The sequence below is a fragment of the Salvelinus fontinalis genome, chromosome 7 (genome assembly GCF_029448725.1).
Source record: "Salvelinus fontinalis isolate EN_2023a chromosome 7, ASM2944872v1, whole genome shotgun sequence".
Classification (NCBI taxonomy): domain Eukaryota; kingdom Metazoa; phylum Chordata; class Actinopteri; order Salmoniformes; family Salmonidae; genus Salvelinus; species Salvelinus fontinalis.
The window spans coordinates 44,817,820-44,838,869 of record NC_074671.1 but is presented as its reverse complement, the minus strand read 5'-3'; the positions used below and the strand labels follow the sequence as shown (position 1 = coordinate 44,838,869).

At 41.9% G+C, this 21,050-nt stretch overlaps 1 protein-coding gene across 1 annotated transcript in view; it reads right to left on the bottom strand.

The window, feature by feature from the left end:
• The window catches only part of LOC129859510 (cholecystokinin receptor-like), a 45,230-nt gene that overhangs the window by 8,840 nt on the left and 15,340 nt on the right, over positions 1-21,050 (bottom strand). Inside the window, exons 3-4 of the mRNA XM_055929375.1 lie at positions 4,202-4,463; positions 400-527 (exon numbers count right to left, since the gene is read on the bottom strand). Of these exons, the coding sequence (XP_055785350.1) occupies positions 400-527; positions 4,202-4,463 (390 nt within the window). The remainder of the gene's footprint in view (positions 1-399; positions 528-4,201; positions 4,464-21,050) is intronic.

Below are 21,050 nucleotides of genomic sequence, written 5' to 3'. Positions count from 1 at the left end.
TACGTGGGTCTGAATTGGGTTTAAGTGTGTAGGTGAGTGTAAGTGTGTAGGTTGAAGACAGAGCACATTACTAATAATAGAATGAGAAAAGAGTTGGTGACATAAGCCTGCATTGTGGGGAACATGCATTCACAAATAAACAGCCCTTATGAGAAAATAGTTACTGTATGAATGCAAAACCCTTATTCTGGCCCCAGCCTTATCATTGCCTGTTTTAAAAACCCTAATCCTAGCCCTTACCCTCATTTCTTCTGCCCAGCACAACCCTATTTCAAAAACCCAACCCCAATCCCTAACCCAAAACCTCAACTTCACTTATATAACTTTCTATTTATAAGAAACAAATTATATGTTCAATCATTTCCATGGCAGGAGATACATGTGGTGTAGGAGTCTCACCACTGTTCTCTCTGTTTTGGTCCAACTCAAACTTCATCCCCCGGTACAGCTCTCTGGAGATGAGTCCATAGGCAACAATCATCACAACCCCAGGGATGAAGAACAAGATTAAAAGCAACAGCATGTACCTGAGAAAAAAAGAGAGAAAGAAAGAGGGAAAGAGAGGGAAAATTAGAGAAAAAGGGAGGGAAAGAAAGAGGGAGAGAAAGACGGAGGGAAAGAGGGACAGGAAGCCAGACAGGAAGAGAAAAAAGTGACTTTGATCATTGTGGTCATAAAATAAAATTTCTATGGTGGTCATTGCATTTTTCCAATTATCTTCACATCAATCTGGATACTATCAACTTGGCCTTGTACAAAAAAAGTACAAATTCACTATTGTTCATTCCACACAATTTGAGAATTAGTAGAGAGGAAGCCTTTATTTTGCGTTGTGTGAAATTCTAATGGGTGCGTGGGTGTTTTCCTCTGAACATCCTCCATGGATGGTTCATTTTTCATCTCCCAACAGCCTTTGCAGCAGGTTAGACTCTCATTCACTCATTCATTCATTAATGCAGCCTCTGATACTCAAAGCTTTTCATCAGTACTCACACATCAGGGATTGGGGGACAAAAGGTGACAGGAAGGAAGGACATACAGAGAGGTAGTAATTAGAGGTTAGAGGTTTCGGTTAATCTTTTGTTTAGTCTTTGATCCTTATTCTCTATAATATTTCTGTTTCACATTATTTGAGGATTCTTCATGACCGGCATCATTAGTAAGCATAATTAGACACGCTGATTCAATAGCCAATTTGGGGAGTAGCCCGTAATGGACTCTTATGGACTCAGTCACTTAGTCCCTGTGACTGTCAGTCCAACACCTTAGCCATTACACCAAGATGCTTGGCCTCAAAAAGGTCACCAAAAGTACAAAAGTACTAAGGTCACAAGTTATATTTCAATAGCATCTTTTCTGAAGTATATTGTAATAATTTAAAAATGATAGGTTGTCAAGTTCTGACCATAGTTCTTGTGTGTTTTGCTTGTTTTAGTGTTGGTCAGGACGTGAGCTGGGTGGGCATTCTATGTTGTGTGTCTAGTTTGTCTGTTTCTATGTTTGGCCTAATATGGTTCTCAATCAGAGGCAGGTGTTTTGTGTTGTCTCTGATTGGGAATCATATATAGGTGGCTTGTTTTGTGTTGGGGATTGTGGGTGGTTGTTTCCTGTCTCTGTGTTTTGTCTGCACCAGCTAGGACTGTATCGTTTTGCCACATTTTGTTATTTTATAATTGTTGAGTGTTCACTGTTTATTGTCTTCATTAAATATGTTGAGCACCAACTACGCTGCGTCTTGGTCCGATCCCTGTTACACCCTCTCTTCTCGTGAAGAGAGGGAAGGCTGCCGTTACATAGGTATTATATTGTGTGTGCTTGTTGATGACATCTACTGTCACCACTGCTTTGATAACTTTTTGAATATCAATACAAATTAAAATATAAATCCGATTAAAATGATTGTGCCTGCCATTGTTAAGAGAAATAGTGCATTCGGAAATTATTCAGACTCCTTCCCTTTTTCCACATTTTGTTAGGTTACAGCCTTATTTTAAAATGGATTAGATAACAGAAAATACTCAGAAATATCAATAAATCCTCAGAAATGTTTGCAAATCTATATAAAAAAAATATTCAGGCCCTTTGCGATGAGCCTCGAAATAGAGCTCAGGTGCATCCTTTTTCCATTCATCATTCTTAAGATGTTTCTACAACTTGATTCCACCTGTGGCAAATTACATTGATTGGACATGATTTGGAAAGGCACACACCTGTCTATGTGAGGTCCAACAGTTGACAGTGCATGTCAGAGCAAAAACCAAGCCATGAGGTCAAAGGAATTGTCCTTAGAGCCCCTAGACATGATTGTATCGAGGAAACCAAAACTTTCTGCAGCATTGAAGGTCCCCAAGAACACAGTGGCCTCCATCATTCTTAAATGGAAGAAGTTTGGAACCACAAAGAAATGGAAGAAGTTTGGCCGCCGGGTCAAACTGAAGAATCGTGGGAGTAGGGCCTTGGTCAGAGAGGTGACCAAGAGCCCGATGGTCACTCTGACAGATCTCCAGAGTTCCTCTGTAGAGATGGGAGAACCTTTCAGAAGGACAACTATCTCTGCAGCACTCTACCAATCAGGCCTTTATGGTAGAGTGGCCAGACGGAAGCAACTCTTCAGTAAAAGGCACATGACAGTCCGCTTGGAGTTTGCCAAAAGGCCCCTAAAGAACTCTCAGACCATGCAAAACAAGAATATCTGGTCTGATGAAACCAAGATTGAAACTCTTTGGCCTGAATGCCAAGCCTCAAGTCTGAAGGAAACCTGGCACCATCGCTACAGTCAAGCATGGTGGTCGCAGCATCATGCTGTGGGGATGTTTTTCATCGGCAGGGACTGGGAGACTAGTCAGGATCAAGGGAAAGATGAACGGAGCAAAGTAAAGAGAGATCCTTGATGAAAGCCTGCTCTAGAGTGCTTAGGACCTCAGACTGGGGCGAAGGTTCACCTTCCAACGACCTTAAGCACACAGCCAAGACAATCCAGGAGTGACTTGGCTGGGCAGCAAAATCACAGAGCTTGAGAGGATCTGAAGAGAAGAATGGGAGAAACTCCCCAAATACAGGTGTGCCAAGTTTGTAGCTCCATACCCAAGAATACTTGAGGCTGTAATAGCTTCCACAAGGTGCTTCAACAAAGTACTGAGTAAAGGGTCTGAATACTTACGTAAATGTGAAATTTACGTTTTTTATTTATTTATTTAAAAATATATGTTTTTTTGCTTTGTTATTATGGGTTATTGTGTGTAGATTGATGAGGGGGGGGATGAAACGGTTTAATCAATTTTAGAATAAGGCTGTAATGCAACAAAATGTGGAAAAAGTCAAGATGTCTGAAAACTTTCAGAATGCACTGTAGATCCCCAAAGGACTCTTAGGGTTGTAGTGTAAAAAAAAAGAAGTAAAGTCTGGAGAGGTTTTAACAGGCTGCAATCAGTAAACAACTACAATTAAAGTAGTAAGGTCTGCAGAGAGAGAGCTTATTTAGTGTGAAAGATAAGAAGTATAGTCTGGAGGAGAGAGATGAGAGAGCTGTATTAGGCTGGGGAGAACCCCTGGAGAATGTCAATCTTCCTTTAATTGCTCTGCTCCACAGCCTCTCTGTATGTTTATGGGCAAATTGATGAATAGTCGTCTGTGCCCAAACTTAACAGCAACAGTTTCTACAGAAAAAGCCTTGCCTTGAACTGCAGATGCAGATACTTGGGCAGTGGAGCTTTATTCTAGCTATATTACTAATCTTTAGAGTGGAATTACCTTCTAAAACTGCTTCGCTAGCCCTGAGTCAATGCGAACAAATCCGCCTAATAATATAATTGCTTTGCCTTAGATGTTGCTGTGGTGCTCCTAAATGTCCGGCTATGACGATTCTGTTCAGTCTTGCATGGGGAAGGCATTACTTTTAATATAAGTGAAATATAATGAAAACAGCACGAAACGCTTCATTGCTTCCCTGTTCAGAAATGGGGGGTAAACAATTTATTTTGAAACAAATCTATTCAATAAAAGCAATCAAACATAAAAACAGACCGAACAAACCCAAGACTCTTTTTTGTACAAGGGACTGGCAATCTATGTTCCTTTGATAACTGCTTACTTTGAAAATACCACTCAAGAACTGACTTAATTAGCGTCAGGAAACTCAGGGACCGGTCAGAAACCAGTTCTGACCACTGCACTAGAGGTCTCCAGTCAGAAACTCACTCACCACGTCTGTTCCACCCAACCCCTTGGCCATTCCAGGCGGCACATGTGTCCCGTAGTTCGGTCGGGTTTGGGGAAGGACTTGAGGTGGCTGAACACTGGGTAGGGCACCATCATGACCAACGACAACACCCAGATGGCGGCGATGACCCGGTAGGCATGGGAACGTGTCTGCCACACCCGCGACTTCAGCGGGTTGCAGATGGCGCTGTACCTCTCGATCGCTATGGCAACCAGGCTGAAGGTGGAGATGCTGACGGAGAGCCCTATAGGAATGCAGGGAAGGGGGAGGGGTCAATAAGAGAAATTAAAATGACTGTATCAACAGTGATCAGACCTGGGTTCAAATAGTACTTGTTTTCTGTCTGGAGTGCCAGATGGACGCTCTTGCCACTATAGGGGGTGCTGTTTCGCATTAGCATAATTTGCTCTACAGATTAAACTGCCTAGTACTCAATTCTTGCTCGTACAATATGCATATTATTATTATTATTATTGGATAGAAAACACTCTCTAGTTTCTATAGCCGTTGGAATTTTGTCTCTGAGTGAAACAGAACTCCTTCTACAGCACTTTTCATGACAGGGAGTCAGATTTCAGACATCTTGGCCCCTGATCTGGGGTCGGTTTAAAGGTCCCTGTAAATGCTATGGAGAAACAGACACTTCTTACGTCTTCCGCTGGATGTCAGTACGTGGTGACGCTTTGAATGGAGTCGATTGCGCAATCAGGGCCTCTATAAATCACCAAATACCGGAAGTAACTTCCTTTTGCTGTCTGCGCCTGACGCACGAAGGACGTCGGACTCGCCTCCTTCCAACCTGTTGTTTAGCCAGTAATATTTCTCCGGTCATGTTTTTACTCGTTATAGGTGTTAAAAACATCACAAGGTAGTTAATTGAAACCATTTTATAGCAATTTATATCCGTTTAGTGCGATTTTGAGGCATTTCTTTCTGAGACACTTTGAACCGCTGGGCACGTTTCCAGTTCATGCCGAACGTTAGTGGTCATTTCCACATGGCAAGAGGACAGCTTTCGACCAAAAGACGATTAGACCCAAGAAAGGATTCATTGCCCAAGATTCTGATGGAAGAACAGCTCATAGTAAGAACAATTTATGATGATAAATCGTGTTTCTGTCAAAATGTTAAACGCTTATGCCGCCATTTTGTTAGGTGTAGCTTCGCTTGGCGCAACCTGTATTGAAAAGTAAGGATAATTAAAAAAATGTAATTCAGCGATTGTATTAAGAATTAAATTGTCTATCAATCGCTGTCCACCCTGTATTTTTTTGTCAAGTTTAAGAGTATTTATGTATAAGACTAGATCACTGTCTAATATGGCGCACGACATTTTCTGACCAGCTGGGCTACTTTTCTCATTGTCTAACCATGATTTTGGTGGCTAAATATGCACATTTTCGAACAAACTCTATATGTATGTTGTAATATGATGTTACAGGAGTGTCATCTGAAGAATTCTGAGAAGGTTAGTGAAAAAATTAATACATTTTGGTGGTGATAATGCTGTCGCTCTTTTTGCCGTGAATCAATGCTGGGGTAATGTTTGCACATGTGCTATGGTAATATAACGATTTATTGTGTTTTCGCTGTAAGACACTTAGAAAATCTGAAATATTGTCTGGATTCACAGGATCTGTGTCTTTCAATTAGTGTACGCTGTGTATTTTTACGAAATGTTTTATGATTAGTAATTAGGTAATACACGTTGCTCTGTATTTTTTCTAGTCGAGTTGTGATGGTGGGTGCAATTGTAAACTATGATTTCTACCTGAAATATGCACATTTTTCTAACAAAACCTATCCTATACCATAAATATGTTATCAGACTGTCATCTGATGAGGTTTTTTCTTGGTTAGTGGCTATCGATATCTTTATTTGGCCGAATTGGTGATAGCTACTGGTGTTGAGAAAAAATGGTGGACAAAGAAAAATGGTGTCTTTTGCTAACGTGTTTAGCTAATAGATTTACATATTTTGTCTTCCCTGTAAAACATTTTAAAAATCTGAAACGGTGGCTTTATTCACAAGATCTGTATCTTTCATTAGGTGTCTTGGACTTGTGATTTAATGATATTTAGATGCTACTATTTAATTGTGACGCTATGCTAGCGATGCTTATCAGTGTGTGTGTGGGGGGGGGGGGGGGGGGGGTGTCCCGGATCCGGGGTAGAGAGGCGTGAAAGGTTAAGCTTTTAAAACAATTCAATTGTCTCCATTGAGCAAGGCAAGTTCAAATAAGCAGGAAAAATATTTTAAAGAAAACAAATACTATATTACCAGGTCTGATAGTGATAAACACCTTCCATGTATTTGAGCAGGCTTGACACGTCAGAGAGATGCTCGTAGGCCACCAAAAAAGTAAAGACAAATGGTAAAGCCTCTTTAGCTTATCATTAAGTAAAGACACGAAGTGCATTACATTTCAGAGAAATAGCCTCACACTGATGGAATCACACCATTGTCGTTCTGTCCTGCTCAGTGTTAGATCTCTAAATTGCATTATAATACCCAAGGACACCCTTGTAATTGGTTTCAAACTTGAGTGAAAACCCTTTAGTAAAAAAATCTTCAACCCAAACTGTGTGTTGCCTACATGAATATGCATGAAGCTGCACTGAGGGAGTGCACTCAGACAAAGAGTTGGCAGTGAAGACAAATAGCATCAATAAAGGCATACTGTACATGTATTAAACCGGCAGCCATTACCCACCTCTTGAGAATCCCTTCAATATATTCCACCCACTAATCCTCCCTCCTTAGAAAGATCCACTACTTCAATCCCAGACCCACCATGAGCACTCAGTCTTGATGTGACTATCATTAATGTGATTATGGCTATTTTATCAAATCAATTAACCTGTTGAGGATGGGGGCGCTGTTGTGACTATTTATGCTAATCGTGTAATTTTTGAAACGGCTTCCCACAAAATCCTTGATCGTACAATATGCATATTATTATTATTATTGGATAGAAAACAGTCTATAGTTTCTATAGGAGTTGAAATTTTGTCTCTAAGTGGAACAGAGCCCATTCTACAGCAATTTCCCTGACATGGAGTCAGATTTCAGAAATTTTGGCCCCTGATCTGGAGTCAGTTAAAAGGGCACTGTTATTGCTATGAGTATATGGACACTGCTTACGTCTTCCCCTGGATGCCTTTACGTGATGACGATTTGAATGGGGTCGATTGCGCGTTCACAGGCACTACAAATTAAAAAACCCTGAGGCTAGTCACTCTTTTCTTGGTGCGTCATGCGCCTAGAGGACACCGACCCGCACCTGTTCCAAGCATTAGTGGAGGGAGTAATATTACTCGGGTCATGTTTCTACTCGTTATGGGAGTTAAAAACATCATAAGGTAGTTAATTTAAAGCGTTTTATAGCAATTTATATCCGTTTAGTGCGATTTTGGGACATTTATTTCTGAAACGCTGTGAATTGCTGGGCACGCTTCCAGTTCATCCCGAACGCAGTTGGCATTTCCACATGGCAAGAGGACAGCTTTCCACCAAAAGACGATTACTCCCAAGAAAGGATCCTTTGCCCAAGATACTGATGGAAGAACAGCTCAAAGTAGGACATTTTTATTATGATAAATCGTGTTTCTGTCGAAAAATGTTAGTGGCTTAGGACGCCATGTTTTTTGACGTAGCTTCGCTTGGCGCAAACTGTATTGAAAAGTAAGGATAAATTAAAAAATGTAATTCCGCGATTGTATTAAGAATTAAATTGTCTATCAATCCCTGTCCACCCTATATTTTTTAGTCACGTTTATGAGTATTTATGTATAAGAGTAGATCACTGTCTAAGTGGCGCACGGACATTTTCTCACCAGCTTGGCTACATTTCACATTGTCTAACCATGATTTTGGTGGCTAAATATAAACATTTTCGATCAAACTCTATATGGATTGTGTAATATGATGTTACAGGAGTGTCATCTGAAGAATTCTGAGAAGGTTAGTGAAAAAATTAATATATTTTGGCGATGTTGACTTTTATCGCTCACTTTGGCTAGAATCAATGCTGGGCTGCTAATTGCTATGTGCTAAGCTAATATAACGATTTATTGTGTTTTCGCTGTAAGACACTTAGAAAATCTGAAATATTGTCTGTATTCACAGGATCTGTGTCTTTCGATTCGTGTATGCTGTGTATTTTTACGAAATGTTTGATGATTAGTAAGTAGGTAAACACGTTGCTCTAAGTAGTTTTTCTATTCCATTTGTGACGGTGGGTGCAATTGTAACCTATGCCATCTACCTGAAATATGCACTTTTTTCTAACAAAACCTATCCCATACCATAAATATGTTATCAGACTGTCATCTAATGAGTTTTTTTGTTGGTTAGGGGCTATAAATATCTTAGTTTAGCCGAATTGGTGATGGCTACTGGTGTTGGTGGACAAATAAAAGATGGTGGATTATGCTAATGTGTTTTTAGGTAATAGATGTACATCTTTACATATTGTGTCTTCCCTGTAAAACATTTTAAAAATCGGACACGTTGGCTGGATTCACAAGATCTGTGTCTTTCATTAGCTGTATTGGACTTTAATGTGTGAAAGTTAAATATTTAAAAAAAATATTTTTTTTGAATTTCGCGGCACTGGTTTTTCAGTGGGGGGGGGGGGGTGTGCCGCTAGCGCCACGCTGATCCTAGACAGGTTAACAATGGAAAGATGACCGGGAATACGGCCGAATACAAACAGTGTAGTTATTCCCTCCGCAAGGCAATCAAACAAGCTAAATGTCAGCATAAGGACAAAGTGGAGTCGCAATTCAATGGCTCAGACACAAGACTTATGTGGCAGGGTCTACAGGCAATCACGGACTACAAATAGAAAACCAGACACGTCACGGACACGTAAGTCTTACTTCCAGACAAACTAAACACCTACTTTGCCTGCTTTGAGGATAATACAGTGCCACCGACGTGGCCCGCTAACAAGGACTACGCCCCCCCCCCTCCTTCTCCGTGGCCGACATGAGTAAAACATTTAACTTCTTATGGCTGAAGGGGCAGTATTGAGTAGCTTGGATGAAAGGTGCACAGAGGTGCCCAGAGTAAACGGCCTGCTACACAGTCATAGTTGCTAATATATGCATATTATTATTAGTATTAGATATAAAACACTTTGAAGTTTCTAAAACTGTTTGAATTATGTCTGTATAACATAACTTATGTGAGTATAACATAACTCATATGGCAGGCAAAAACCTGAGAAAAAATCCAAACAGGAAGTGGAAATTCTGAGGCTGGTCGATTTTCAACCAAGTTCCTATTGAAATCACAGCGAGATATGGAGGAGTTTGCACTTCCCACGGCTTCCACTAGATGTCAACAGTCTGTAGAACCTTGTCTGATGCCTCTACTGTGAAGGGGGGCCTAATGAGAGGGGAATTAGTCAGGTCTGCCATGACCTGACCATTCTTTGACCATGCGCGTTCACATGAGAGGGAGCTCTGTTCCATCGCTCATCTGAAGTCAATGTAATTCTCCGGTTGGAACGTTATTCAAGATTTATGTTAAAAACATTCTAAAGATTGATTCAATACATCGTTTGACATGTTTCTACTGACTGTTACGAAACTTTTGGACATTTCGTCAGCTTTTAGTGAACGCGCTTCCTGACGTTGGATTTGTTTACCAAACACGCTACAAAAATAGCTATTTGGACATAAATGATGGACATTAGAGACGCCTAAGACAGTGTTACAGGGAGACAGGACGGACAGCTGATCATCCACACAGTGGCAGACCAGGTGTAACCACACCTGCACAGGATCGGTACATCCAAATATCACACCTGCGGGACAGGTACAGGATGGCAACAACAACTGCCCGAATTACACCAGGAACACACAATCCCTCCATCAGTGCTCAGACTGTCCGCAATAGGCTGAGAGAGGCTGGACTGAAGGCGTGTAGGCCAGCTGACGAGTCGCAGTACAGTCTCACCACGGGTGATGGTCGGATTCACGTTTATCGACTAAGGAATGAGCGTTACACAGAGGCCTGTACTCTGGACTCTGGCCTGTACAAATCCACCAGCCATATTGCTCGTTATGTACGTGATTTCCTGCAAGACAGGAATGTCAGTGTTCTGCCATGGCCAGCGAAGAGCCCGGATCTCAATCCCATTGAGCACGTATGGGACCTGTTGGATCGGAGGGTGAGGGCTAGGGCCACTCCCCCCAGAAATGTCTGGGAACTTGCAGGTGCCTTGGTGCAAGAGTGGGGTAACATCTCACAAGATCTGGCAAATCTGGTGCAGTCCATGAGGAGGAGATGCACTGCAGTACTTAATGCAGCTGGTGGCCATACCAGATACTGTCTGTTACTTTTGATTTTGAGCCCCCCTTTTTTCAGGGACACATTATTCCATTTCTGTTAGTCACATGTCTGTGGAACTTGTTCAGTTTATGTCTCATTTGTTTAATCTTGTTATGTTCATGCAAATATTTACACATGTTAAGTTTGCTAAAAATAAATGCAGTTGACAGAGAAAAGACACTTATTATATTTCTGAGTTAGATGTAAATACATTTGTGCACAACATTTTAGAGAAATACACTTTTTGTGCATATGGAACATTTCAGAAATCTTTTTTTTCAGCTCATTAAACATGGAACCAACACTTTATATGTTTGTTTATATTTTTGTTCAGTGTAGATAGTAATAATAAAGCAACAGATACAGATTACACACAATCAGGGTAAAGATAGGTGATATCGAGATGGATTCTCTTACGTATATCATGTCTGGAACCAAAGGTCTTCAACTCTCCACAACAAGGGATTTCAGCAGTCCAAGTAGAATTCTTGCAAAGTCTCCTCACGGGGTGGCCTTGAATTGGTTTGTAGTTCATAAATTGACAGCTACCGTATGGCTGGTCACCATCCTAAACAACAGAGGTCCTTGTGTTTTCTCATTGTTTTTGATGTCTAGCGTGGATGTGTTGATGTGATGCTCCTCTAAACTAGGTAGCATATCAATCACAAGCGATTTGATGTTATTTTTTCATCATCATTCCGAACATTGGCTAAGCTGGAGACAGACGGACAGTCAAAAGTAGGGGTGTTCTTTTTTCAGGAACTCTGGCTAGTGGCTACGATATGGCAGAAACTATAAGATTAGCCTACATCATCAGTGATTGTTTTTTCTCCAATGCGATGTTAAGGGACTGTGTCCTGCTTGTGCAATTGCAATACACCAGACAGAGAAGGTTGTATAGCCTTCAATATATATTTTTGGGAAAGTTCATTCAAATCGCTGCAGGTTTTTACTTATTCAAAATGTTCAGGAATATGAGGCAGACATACTGTAGGCTACAGAAAAGGGGGAATCAAGAGAGAGGTAGTGTGAGCAGCAGCTATGTAGTGTATGTAAAATAACACATGCGCAGAATGTCATACGAATCCTTAGCTTTGATTAAAAGGTTTCAGGAGGGGCGGCAGGTGACAGAAAACTCTGTATTCACAGCCACGGCATTCAGTTTTCCCCTCACAACTCAGACCACTCCCAGACAGTCCTAGCTAAAGTCTTTCTTGACAAATTGCTCTTTGCTAAGAAGCTCTGTTTGTCTATTTTAATTGGAAACAATTACAGTAAGATACTTCTTCATTCTTACCTAGAAATGATTTGATATTGAGATAAAAATGGCTCCATTGGACCTTTAACCTTTTCAAGCGTACGGTCACATATTTGTGATAATTTTTGAATGGTCCCTGCAGCGTACCATCACAAATATGTGATTGGAACAGAACGTCTACATATAACAAGCACATCTAAATGGCGTTGTTGTCTGAAAAGCATCTAAAAAAATATTACGTACTGATGGAAAATAAAGCTTTTCACAACTTTATTCCTCAATTTTACATTTTATTGTAAATGCAAACTTTAGCATCCAAGCATCACACGGAACACATCCACAGCCAAACTCATTCCATAAACCAGTCTAAAAAACAGGTTGCGCTGACAAAAAACTAAACATAAATTTGCAACCTAACAGCTAGACTTGTTTACAATGTTCCACATCTCTGGGAGACAAGGGAGAAATGAAATATTATAGAGGTACGTGTCAGCTAAGCTAACAGCGGCTAAAATCTTCATGATTGCATGTTTGTTTATGTTTGACCAATGAAAACTCCCTAATCCCAGAACGCCATTGACTATAAGACACAAATAAACAAAGTCAAAGATGGCAGCGCCCATTGCCTGAATAAGATTAACTTAGTTTGGCCACTTTTCAGCATATTACAAATCTTCGATGTGCTTGTTACAGTGTATACAAGAACCAGGGCACTTGACCTGACAAGTCGTTTATAGTTTCTAACAAATCACAAAGCAAATGAATGTTTTCACCTCACAGATTATCACCTCAAATACAAACCTACTGCCTAGCCTAGCTGTAGTGCGAAAGCTAAATGGGGTTGCCAGATTCCGGTGAAACCATTTTAGGGAGGTTTGTAGTTAGTAATACTTTAACTTCTACTTGAAGTAGAAGTTAAAAATGTGTATTTTTTTGTCAAGTTTAGGATTAGTTACTGATTAGACTAGGTGCCTCTCCCAAGATTTCTCCCGACATATTTTTGGCAGCTTGGCTACTTTTCTCATTGTATAACCACGATTTGTGCCGCTAAATATGCACATTTTCGAACAAACTCTATATGTATTGTGTAATATGATGTTATAGGACTGTCATCTGATGAAGTTTTGAGAAGGTTAGTGAAAAATGTAATATCTTTTGCTGGTTTATTCGCTATCGCTAACGTGCATGAATCAATGCTGCTGTGTGGTTGGCTATTGTAGTAAGCTAATATAATGCTATATTGTGTTTTCGCTCTTTGTCTTTCATTTGCTGTACGCTGTGTATTTTTCAGAAATGTTTTATGATGAGTATTTAGGTAATACACAATGGTCTCTGTAGTTATTCTAGTTGCTTTGGTGAGAGTTGTGATGGTGGCTGCAATGGTAAACTATGATTTACACCTGAAATATGCACATTTTTCTAACAAAACATATGCTATACAATAAATATGTTATCAGACTGTCATCTGATTAAGTTGTTTCTTGGTTAGTGGCTATTTATATCGTTATTTGGTCGAAATTGTGATAGCTACCTATGCAGGAAAAAAATGGTGGGAAAAAAAGTTATGTCTTTTGCTATCGTGGTTAGCTAATAGACTTACATATTGTGTCTTCCCTGTAAAACATTTAAAAAATCAGAAATGATGGCTGGATTCACAAGATGTGTATCTTTCATCTGGTGTCTTGGACTTGTGATTTAATGATATTTAGACGCTAGTATTTACTTGTGATGCTATGCTAGGCTATGCTAGTCAGCTTTTTTACTGATGGGGGTGCTCCCGGATCCGGGATTGTGATGAAGTAGAAGTTAACAGGAAGCCAGTGTAGATAGGCTAGCTCTGGAGTAATATGATCAAATTCTTTAGTTCTAGTCAAGATTCTATCAGCCGTATTTAGCACGAACTGAAGTTTATGTAGTACTTTATCTGTGTAGCCGAGGAAAGTAGAGCATTGCAGTAGTCTAATCTAGAAGTGACAAAAGCATGGATTAATTTTCAGCATAATTTTTGGACAGAAAGTTTCTGATTTTTGCAATGTTACATATATCGAAAAAACTGTCCTTGAAACAGTCTTGATATGTTCAGCAAAAGAGAGATCAGGGTCCAGAGTAAGGCCGAGGTCCTTCACAATTTGATTTGAGAAGACTGTATAACAATCATGATTAATTGTCAGATCCAACAGAAGATATCTTTATTTCTTGGGACCTAGAATTAGCACCTCTGTTTTGTCCGAGTTTAAATGTAAAAAATTAGTCTGTCAATTATGTTGGTCACGCCAGGGAAAACTGCAAATCTCTTTTACAGTTGAAGTTGGAAGTTTACAAACACTTAGGTTGGAGTCATTAAAACATGTTTTTCAACACTCCACAAATTTCTTGTTAATAAACGATAGTTTTGGCAAGTCGGTTAGGACATCTTTTTTGTGCATGACAAAAGTAATTTTTTCAGCAATTGTTTACAGAGAGATTATTTCACTTATAAATCACTGTATCACAATTCCAGTGGGTCAGAAGTTTACATACACTAAGTTGACTGTGCCTTTAATACAATAGTGGCGAACAAACAATGTGAGAGTGGGATATGATTATACATTACATATTCCAGTCATGGCTAAGGGAAATGCTGGCATCCTAAATATTTTTTGTTCAAAAAAAAGATTAATTACATTTATTCTCCCCTGAAAATAACTAGGCTACAGTGGTGTCTACATGTATCATCATGTCAACTTATTATCACCACTGGACATGTGGTGTACAAATGCTTGGCTTGTTGCCAAGCAAAGAAGATATTTCGCAATCATCAAGTGCAGTGAGTATTATGGGATAGATAGGTTTTAGCCTGGTTGGGATGGAGGAGAGTGAGAACAGGGTTGGATCAAGTCATGTGAGCAACAAAGTGAGGTAGTTTGTGCGGATGATCAGATTGAATGACGTGTCCGTGTAACAAGCTATATTACGTGCTGGGACTTTGGCATTAGTGAGTCAAGGTTGTAGATATAATGAGTTATCTATGGAGCTAGACAGGAATATCTAGGTTTATATTTTGGCGTCATCTACGGGCTGAATGTTATGTGGGTGGACCAGATATCGATCTCCTTCCAAAACATGGTTACATTTGTATTAACTTAACCTGTCTGGCACCGGGGTTCCGCTAGCGGAACTCCTCCCACATTCCACTGAAAAGGCAGAGCGCGAAATTCGAAAGATTTTTTTTAGAAATATTTAACTTTCACACATTAACAAGTCCAATACAGCAAATGAAAGATACACATCTTGTGAATCCAGTCAACATGTCCGATTTTTAAAATGTTTTACAGCGAAAACACCACATATATTTATGTTAGCTCACCACCAAATACAAAAAAGGACAGACATTTTTCACAGCACAGGTAGCATGCACAAAGCCAACCTAACTAACCAAGAACCAACCAAACTAACCAAGAAACAACTTAATCAGATGACAGTCTTATAACATGTTATACAATAAATCTATGTTTTGTTCGAAAAATTTGCACATTTGAGGTATAAATCAGTTTTACATTGCAGCTACCATCACAGCTACCGTAAGAAATAGAACCGAAGCAGCCAGAGTAATTACAGACACCAACGTCAAATACCTAAATACTCATCATAAAACATTTCTGAAAAATCGATGGTGTACAGCAAATTAAAGACAAACATCTTGTGAATCCAGACAATATTTCCGATTTTTTACAGCGAAAACACAATATAGCATTATATTAGCTTACTACAATAGCATACCACACTACCGCATTCATTCATCAAGGCACGTTAGCGATAGCAATAGGCACGTTAGCGATAGGGAATAAACCAGCAAAATATATTAATTTTCACTTATCTTCATAAACCTTCATCAGATGACAGTCTTATAACATCAGGTTATACATACACTTATGTTTTGTTCGAAAATGTGCATATTTAGAGCTGAAATCAGTGGTTATACATTGTGATAACGTAGCATCTTTTTCCCAGAATGTGCGGATATTTTTATGACACTCCAACTACTCTGACCAAATAATTACGACATTCATTACGACATCCAGCTTAGGTATAGCGAGAGAGTACCCAAAATCTGGGCGCAAACAACTAGTACAACATGTTCGACAGATATATGAAATAGCATCATAAAATGGGTCCTACTTTTGATGATCTTTCATCAGAATGTTGTACAAGGGGTCCTTGAGCAGAGCTCATGCCTTTCATGCGACTTTAAAAAAAGCATCAATAGAGTTGCATCATGCAGCCTTAGAATGTATTAACAATCAAAACATATATCCCAACATTTATTTCACAACTAAAGTTAGATAAATAACTGTAAATTAAGCATATAAGAGTACCTGTCTCTTTGTTAACCGCTCAACACAGAATAGCCGCATGTGCGCACTCCCTCAATTAATTTGTATGACATAAAATAGGGAGTGCGCACGTCTGCGCTCCCTATTTCATTCAGCTATGTTCAATTGTATTCTTCATACAATAAAATAATATAAAATAATTCCATGGAATTCTAAGCAAATGTTGTCCGCTAAATTAACTAGTGTAGCCCACAGCCATATGGCATAGCCAGATCAGGGCCTAACATAAGGACAACTCAGAGTATGCCATTCTGTTCTTCTGAAATAGACTACATGTCTTTAGACTTGTCTAAATTAAATAATGGATTTGAACTATCGTGTAGCCTATAATACATGGATTTATTCGACTTTTTAAAATGTATATGTTCCAAAGGTCAGCAATTTTTGGGCTCCCGAGTGACGCATCAGTCTAAAGCACTGCATCTCAGTGCTAGAGGCATCACTACAGACCCTGGTTCGATCCCAGGCTGTATCACAACCGGCCGTGATCGGGATTCCCATAGGGTGGTGCACAATTGGCCCAGCGTCATCCGGGTTAGGGGAGGGTTTGGCCGGGGTAGGCCGTCATTGTAAAATAAGAATTTGTTCTTAAAGGACTTGCCTAGTTAAATAAAGGGTTAAAAAAATCTGTGGCTTGTAGGCTATGCATAGAAGCCAGGGGATTCTAAATGTGTTTATGTTAATTGGGATTAATTACCGTGAGACCGGCAGTTATTTGCTTGACAGTCACTGGCTGACAAAATGTCATGACCGCTACAGCCCTACTTCTGATGGATTTAATGTGTTTGATTTAATCAATACAGCAAACATTAATTGATAACTGCTATTATTTTGTCCTGCTGCTGTTCTTATACAATGTCTGAAATAAATAAACTGTTCAAATAAGTTTGATTCAGCAAGTGTTTAAGTGATGGCTTTAGATGAGTTAGACAGGGGATCTCTCTCTCTTTCTTTCTTTCTTTCTTTCTTTCTCTCTATCCATTTCCTTCATTTTATTATGATAAGATAATATGGGGGTGCTGAGAAGGGAGCAGGTGTTGCTGGTTCCTGCTCGACTTAGTTTTTTAAAATAGCTATTAATGATTACTTTGTTAGCTCAGAATGTTTGTTCAATAATTTCCTACCACTGGCAAAGATTTCTGGATCATGAATTGGAAGATACACACATATCTCTCAGCCTCCCGAATCTGCAATACTACATTCGCTCTTTTGTTCCCAACACAGTGGGCTTACCTGTTGCTCCTGACCCTAGATGACCAAAGGCAACACCAGTGATGAAGGAGAGGAAGAAAAGGATGACTCCAAGCTTGGCTGAAAAGACGGGCTACACGGCCTCGTCTTCCTAGTATTTGGATGGCTAATATTTTGAAGTGGACCAACAACACCACCACTCTTGTCAAGAGGGCACAACAGCGTCTCTACTTTCTAAGGCGGCTGAAGAAATTTGGCCTGCCACACTGGCTCCTCTCCAAAAACTATCGCTGTACCCTTGAGAGCGTACTGACCGGTTGCATCACAGCCTGGTACGGGAATTACTCCATCCACTACCACAATGTCCTCCAGCATCATCCTTGCATCTGGGAGACTAAGCCTGGTGGGGATTAAAACAATGCACCCCGTGAAGATAACGACAGGATGAACCCAGAGTGGCTTATGATGCCCCAATCTGCATGGGAGGGGTGAAACCAGCCATGACTAAGCATTCTTAGTGTAGCATTCTTAGTGTCAGCTATATAAAGACCTCTGCATTTCTGTAAAGGTTAGGCTGCTCGGCCCAACAGTCTACAGTGTCGGGATGATTGTTTGAAGAAATGACAGTCTCTCTCAGAATGAATTTCTACGACAACACACATTCATGCTACACAAACATCGCAACTGCTGATACCAGACTCTTATTATGATTGCTAAATTCTTCACAATTAAACACTTGCCCCCCAATCCCCCCTTCCCCAAAACACATGTTGGACTGTAAAATGTGCTGTCCTGTACTATAAATTTAACAAATATATTTTACGGAGCCATTTACTTTATGTTTGTATTATTATATTTTTGTATTTCTTATTGTTTTTGCATTGTCGGGAAGGAACCTGCAAATAAGCATTTTCTTGGACAGTGTATGCCATGTTTATCCCTTACATGACAAATAAAATGTGAAATTTGAAACGTCCTCTCTCTCTCTCTTTCTCTCTCTTGTTCTCTCTCTCTCTTTTGTTCTCTGTCTGCCTCTCTCCCCCCTCTCTCTCACTCCCCCTCACTCTCGCCTCTCTTTTTTCTCTCTCTGACTCAGGGAGCTATTGTGGTCCATTGGGCTCAGCCTGATGAAGGGCCAGCTCATCCGTAAGTCCCACTCCTGCGGACATATGACACTCCAACTGGCTCTGGCATGATGGGTTGTGTCCACCCTGACCTCAGCATAAAAGAGCTACAGTTAATTCCCCTTTGGGTATTGTTACGACTCCAAAACAGAATGTCACTAGGAAGAGACCTCTCAAACCACTGTTTAAAGATTATTGACTCCAGAACCTAATTATGCTCTGATATCTTGTAAGAATACTGAAAATATGTAACGTATTGCTTTCAGATCTATGTGACAGTTCCAGGCCAGTAATATCCAGCCTGTCTACAAAGCTGTCATGCTGTAACGGCGTTCCTCTCTCTCTTCATAAGAAGAGGTGGAGTAGTGATCGAGCCAAGGCGCAGCGGGTTGTGAATACATGATGATTTATTAAATAAACAAAACAGACAAAGACGAAAACGAACTATACTTGATATAACTAACAAAATAACAAAACGATGTAGACAGACCTGAACAAACGAACTTACAAATACACGAAGCACGCTGACACAGGAACAGACTACATAAACGCACGAACAAACCGAAACAATCCCGTATGGTATAACTTCGACACAGACACAGGAGACAATCACCCACAAACAAACAGTGAGAACACCCTACCTAAATATGACTCTTAATTAGAGGAGAACGCAAAACACCTGCCTCTAATTAAGAGCCATACCAGGCAACCAAAACCAACATAGAAACAGATAACATAGACTGCCCACCCAAAACACATGCCCTGATCTAAAACACATACAAAAACAACATAAAACAGGTCAGGACCGTTACAGAACCCCCCCCTCAAGGTGTGAACGCCGGGCGCACCAGCACAAAGTCCAGGGGAGGGTCTGGGTGGGCAGTTGACCACGGTGGTGGCTCCGGCTCTGGACGCTGTCCCCACACCACCATAGTCACCCAACGCTTCTGTCTACCCCTCCCAATGACCACCCTAAAACTCACATCCCCTAAATAAACGGCCAGCACCAGGAGAAGGGGCAGCACCGGGACAAGGGGCAGCACCGGGACAAGGGGCAGCACCGGGACAAGGGGCAGCACCGGGACAAGGGGCAGCACCGGGACAATGGGCAGCACCAGGATAAGGGGCAGCACCAGGATAAGGACCAGCACCGGGACAAGGGGCAGAACCGGGACAAGGGGCAGCACCGGGACAAGGGGCAGCACCGGGACAAGGGGCAGCACCGGGACAAGGGGCAGCACCGGGACAAGGGGCAGCACCGGGACAAGGGGCAGGTCCCGGCTGATATACTCTGGCAGATCCTGGCTGAGGGACTCTGGCAGGTCTATGCAGGCTGACGGCTCTCGACGCTCATGGCAGGCTGACGGCTCTCGACGCTCATGGCAGGCTGACGGCTCTCGACGCTCATGGCAGGCTGACGGCTCTCGACGCTCATGGCAGGCTGACGGCTCTCGACGCTCATGGCAGGCTGACGGCTCTCGACGCTCATGGCGGGCTGACGGCTCTCGACGCTCATGGCTCTCTGACGGCTCTGGCTGCTCATGGCTCGCTGGCGGCTCTGGCAGCTCATGGCTCGCTGGCGGCTCTGGCAGATCCTGTCTGGTTGGCGGCTCTGGCAGATCCTGTCTGGTTGGCGGCTCTGGCAGATCCTGTCTGGTTGGCGGCTCTGGCAGATCCTGTCTGGCGGGCGGCTCTAGCGGCTCCTGTCTGGCGGGCGGCTCTAGCGGCTCCTGTCTGGCGGACGGCTCTGTAGGCTCATGGCAGACGGGCGGCTTTGCAGGCTCATGACAGACGGGCGGCTTTGCAGGCTCATGGCAGACGGATGGCTCAGACGGCGCTGGGGAGACGGATGGCTCAGATGGCGCTGGGGAGACGGATGGCTCAGATGGCGCTGGGGAGACGGATGGCTCAGATGGCGCTGGGGAGACGGATGGCTCTGGCCGGATACGGCGCACTGTAGACCTGGTGCGTGGTGCCGGAACTGGAGGCACCGGGCTAAGGATAAGCACCTTCCTACTAGTGCGGGGAGCAGGGACAGGGCACACTGTATTCTCAAAGCCCACTCTATACCTGATGCGAGGTACCGGCACTGGTGACACCGGGCTGAGGACAAGCACATCAGGATTAGTAGGGGGAGAATATACAGTGTGTTCAGGGCTCTGGAGACGCACATGCGGCTTTTTGCGTGGTGCCGGAACTGGAGGCACCGAACTGGATACACGCACTACAGAGAGAGTGCGTGGAGGAGGAACTGGGCTCAGGAGACGCACTGATAGCCTAGTGCGTAGTGTAGGCACTGTAGGTACTAGGCTGGGGCGGGGAGGTGGCGCCGGAAATACCGGACCGTGGAGGCGTACTGGCACTCTTGAGCATTGAGCCTGCCCAACCTTACCTGGTTGAATACTCCCGGTTGCACGACCAGTGCTGGGAGGTGGAATAACCCGCACCGGGCTATGTAGGCGAACCGGGGAAACCATGCGTAAGGCAGGTGCCATGTATGCCGGCCCGAGGAGACGCACTGGAGACCAGACGCGTTGAGCCG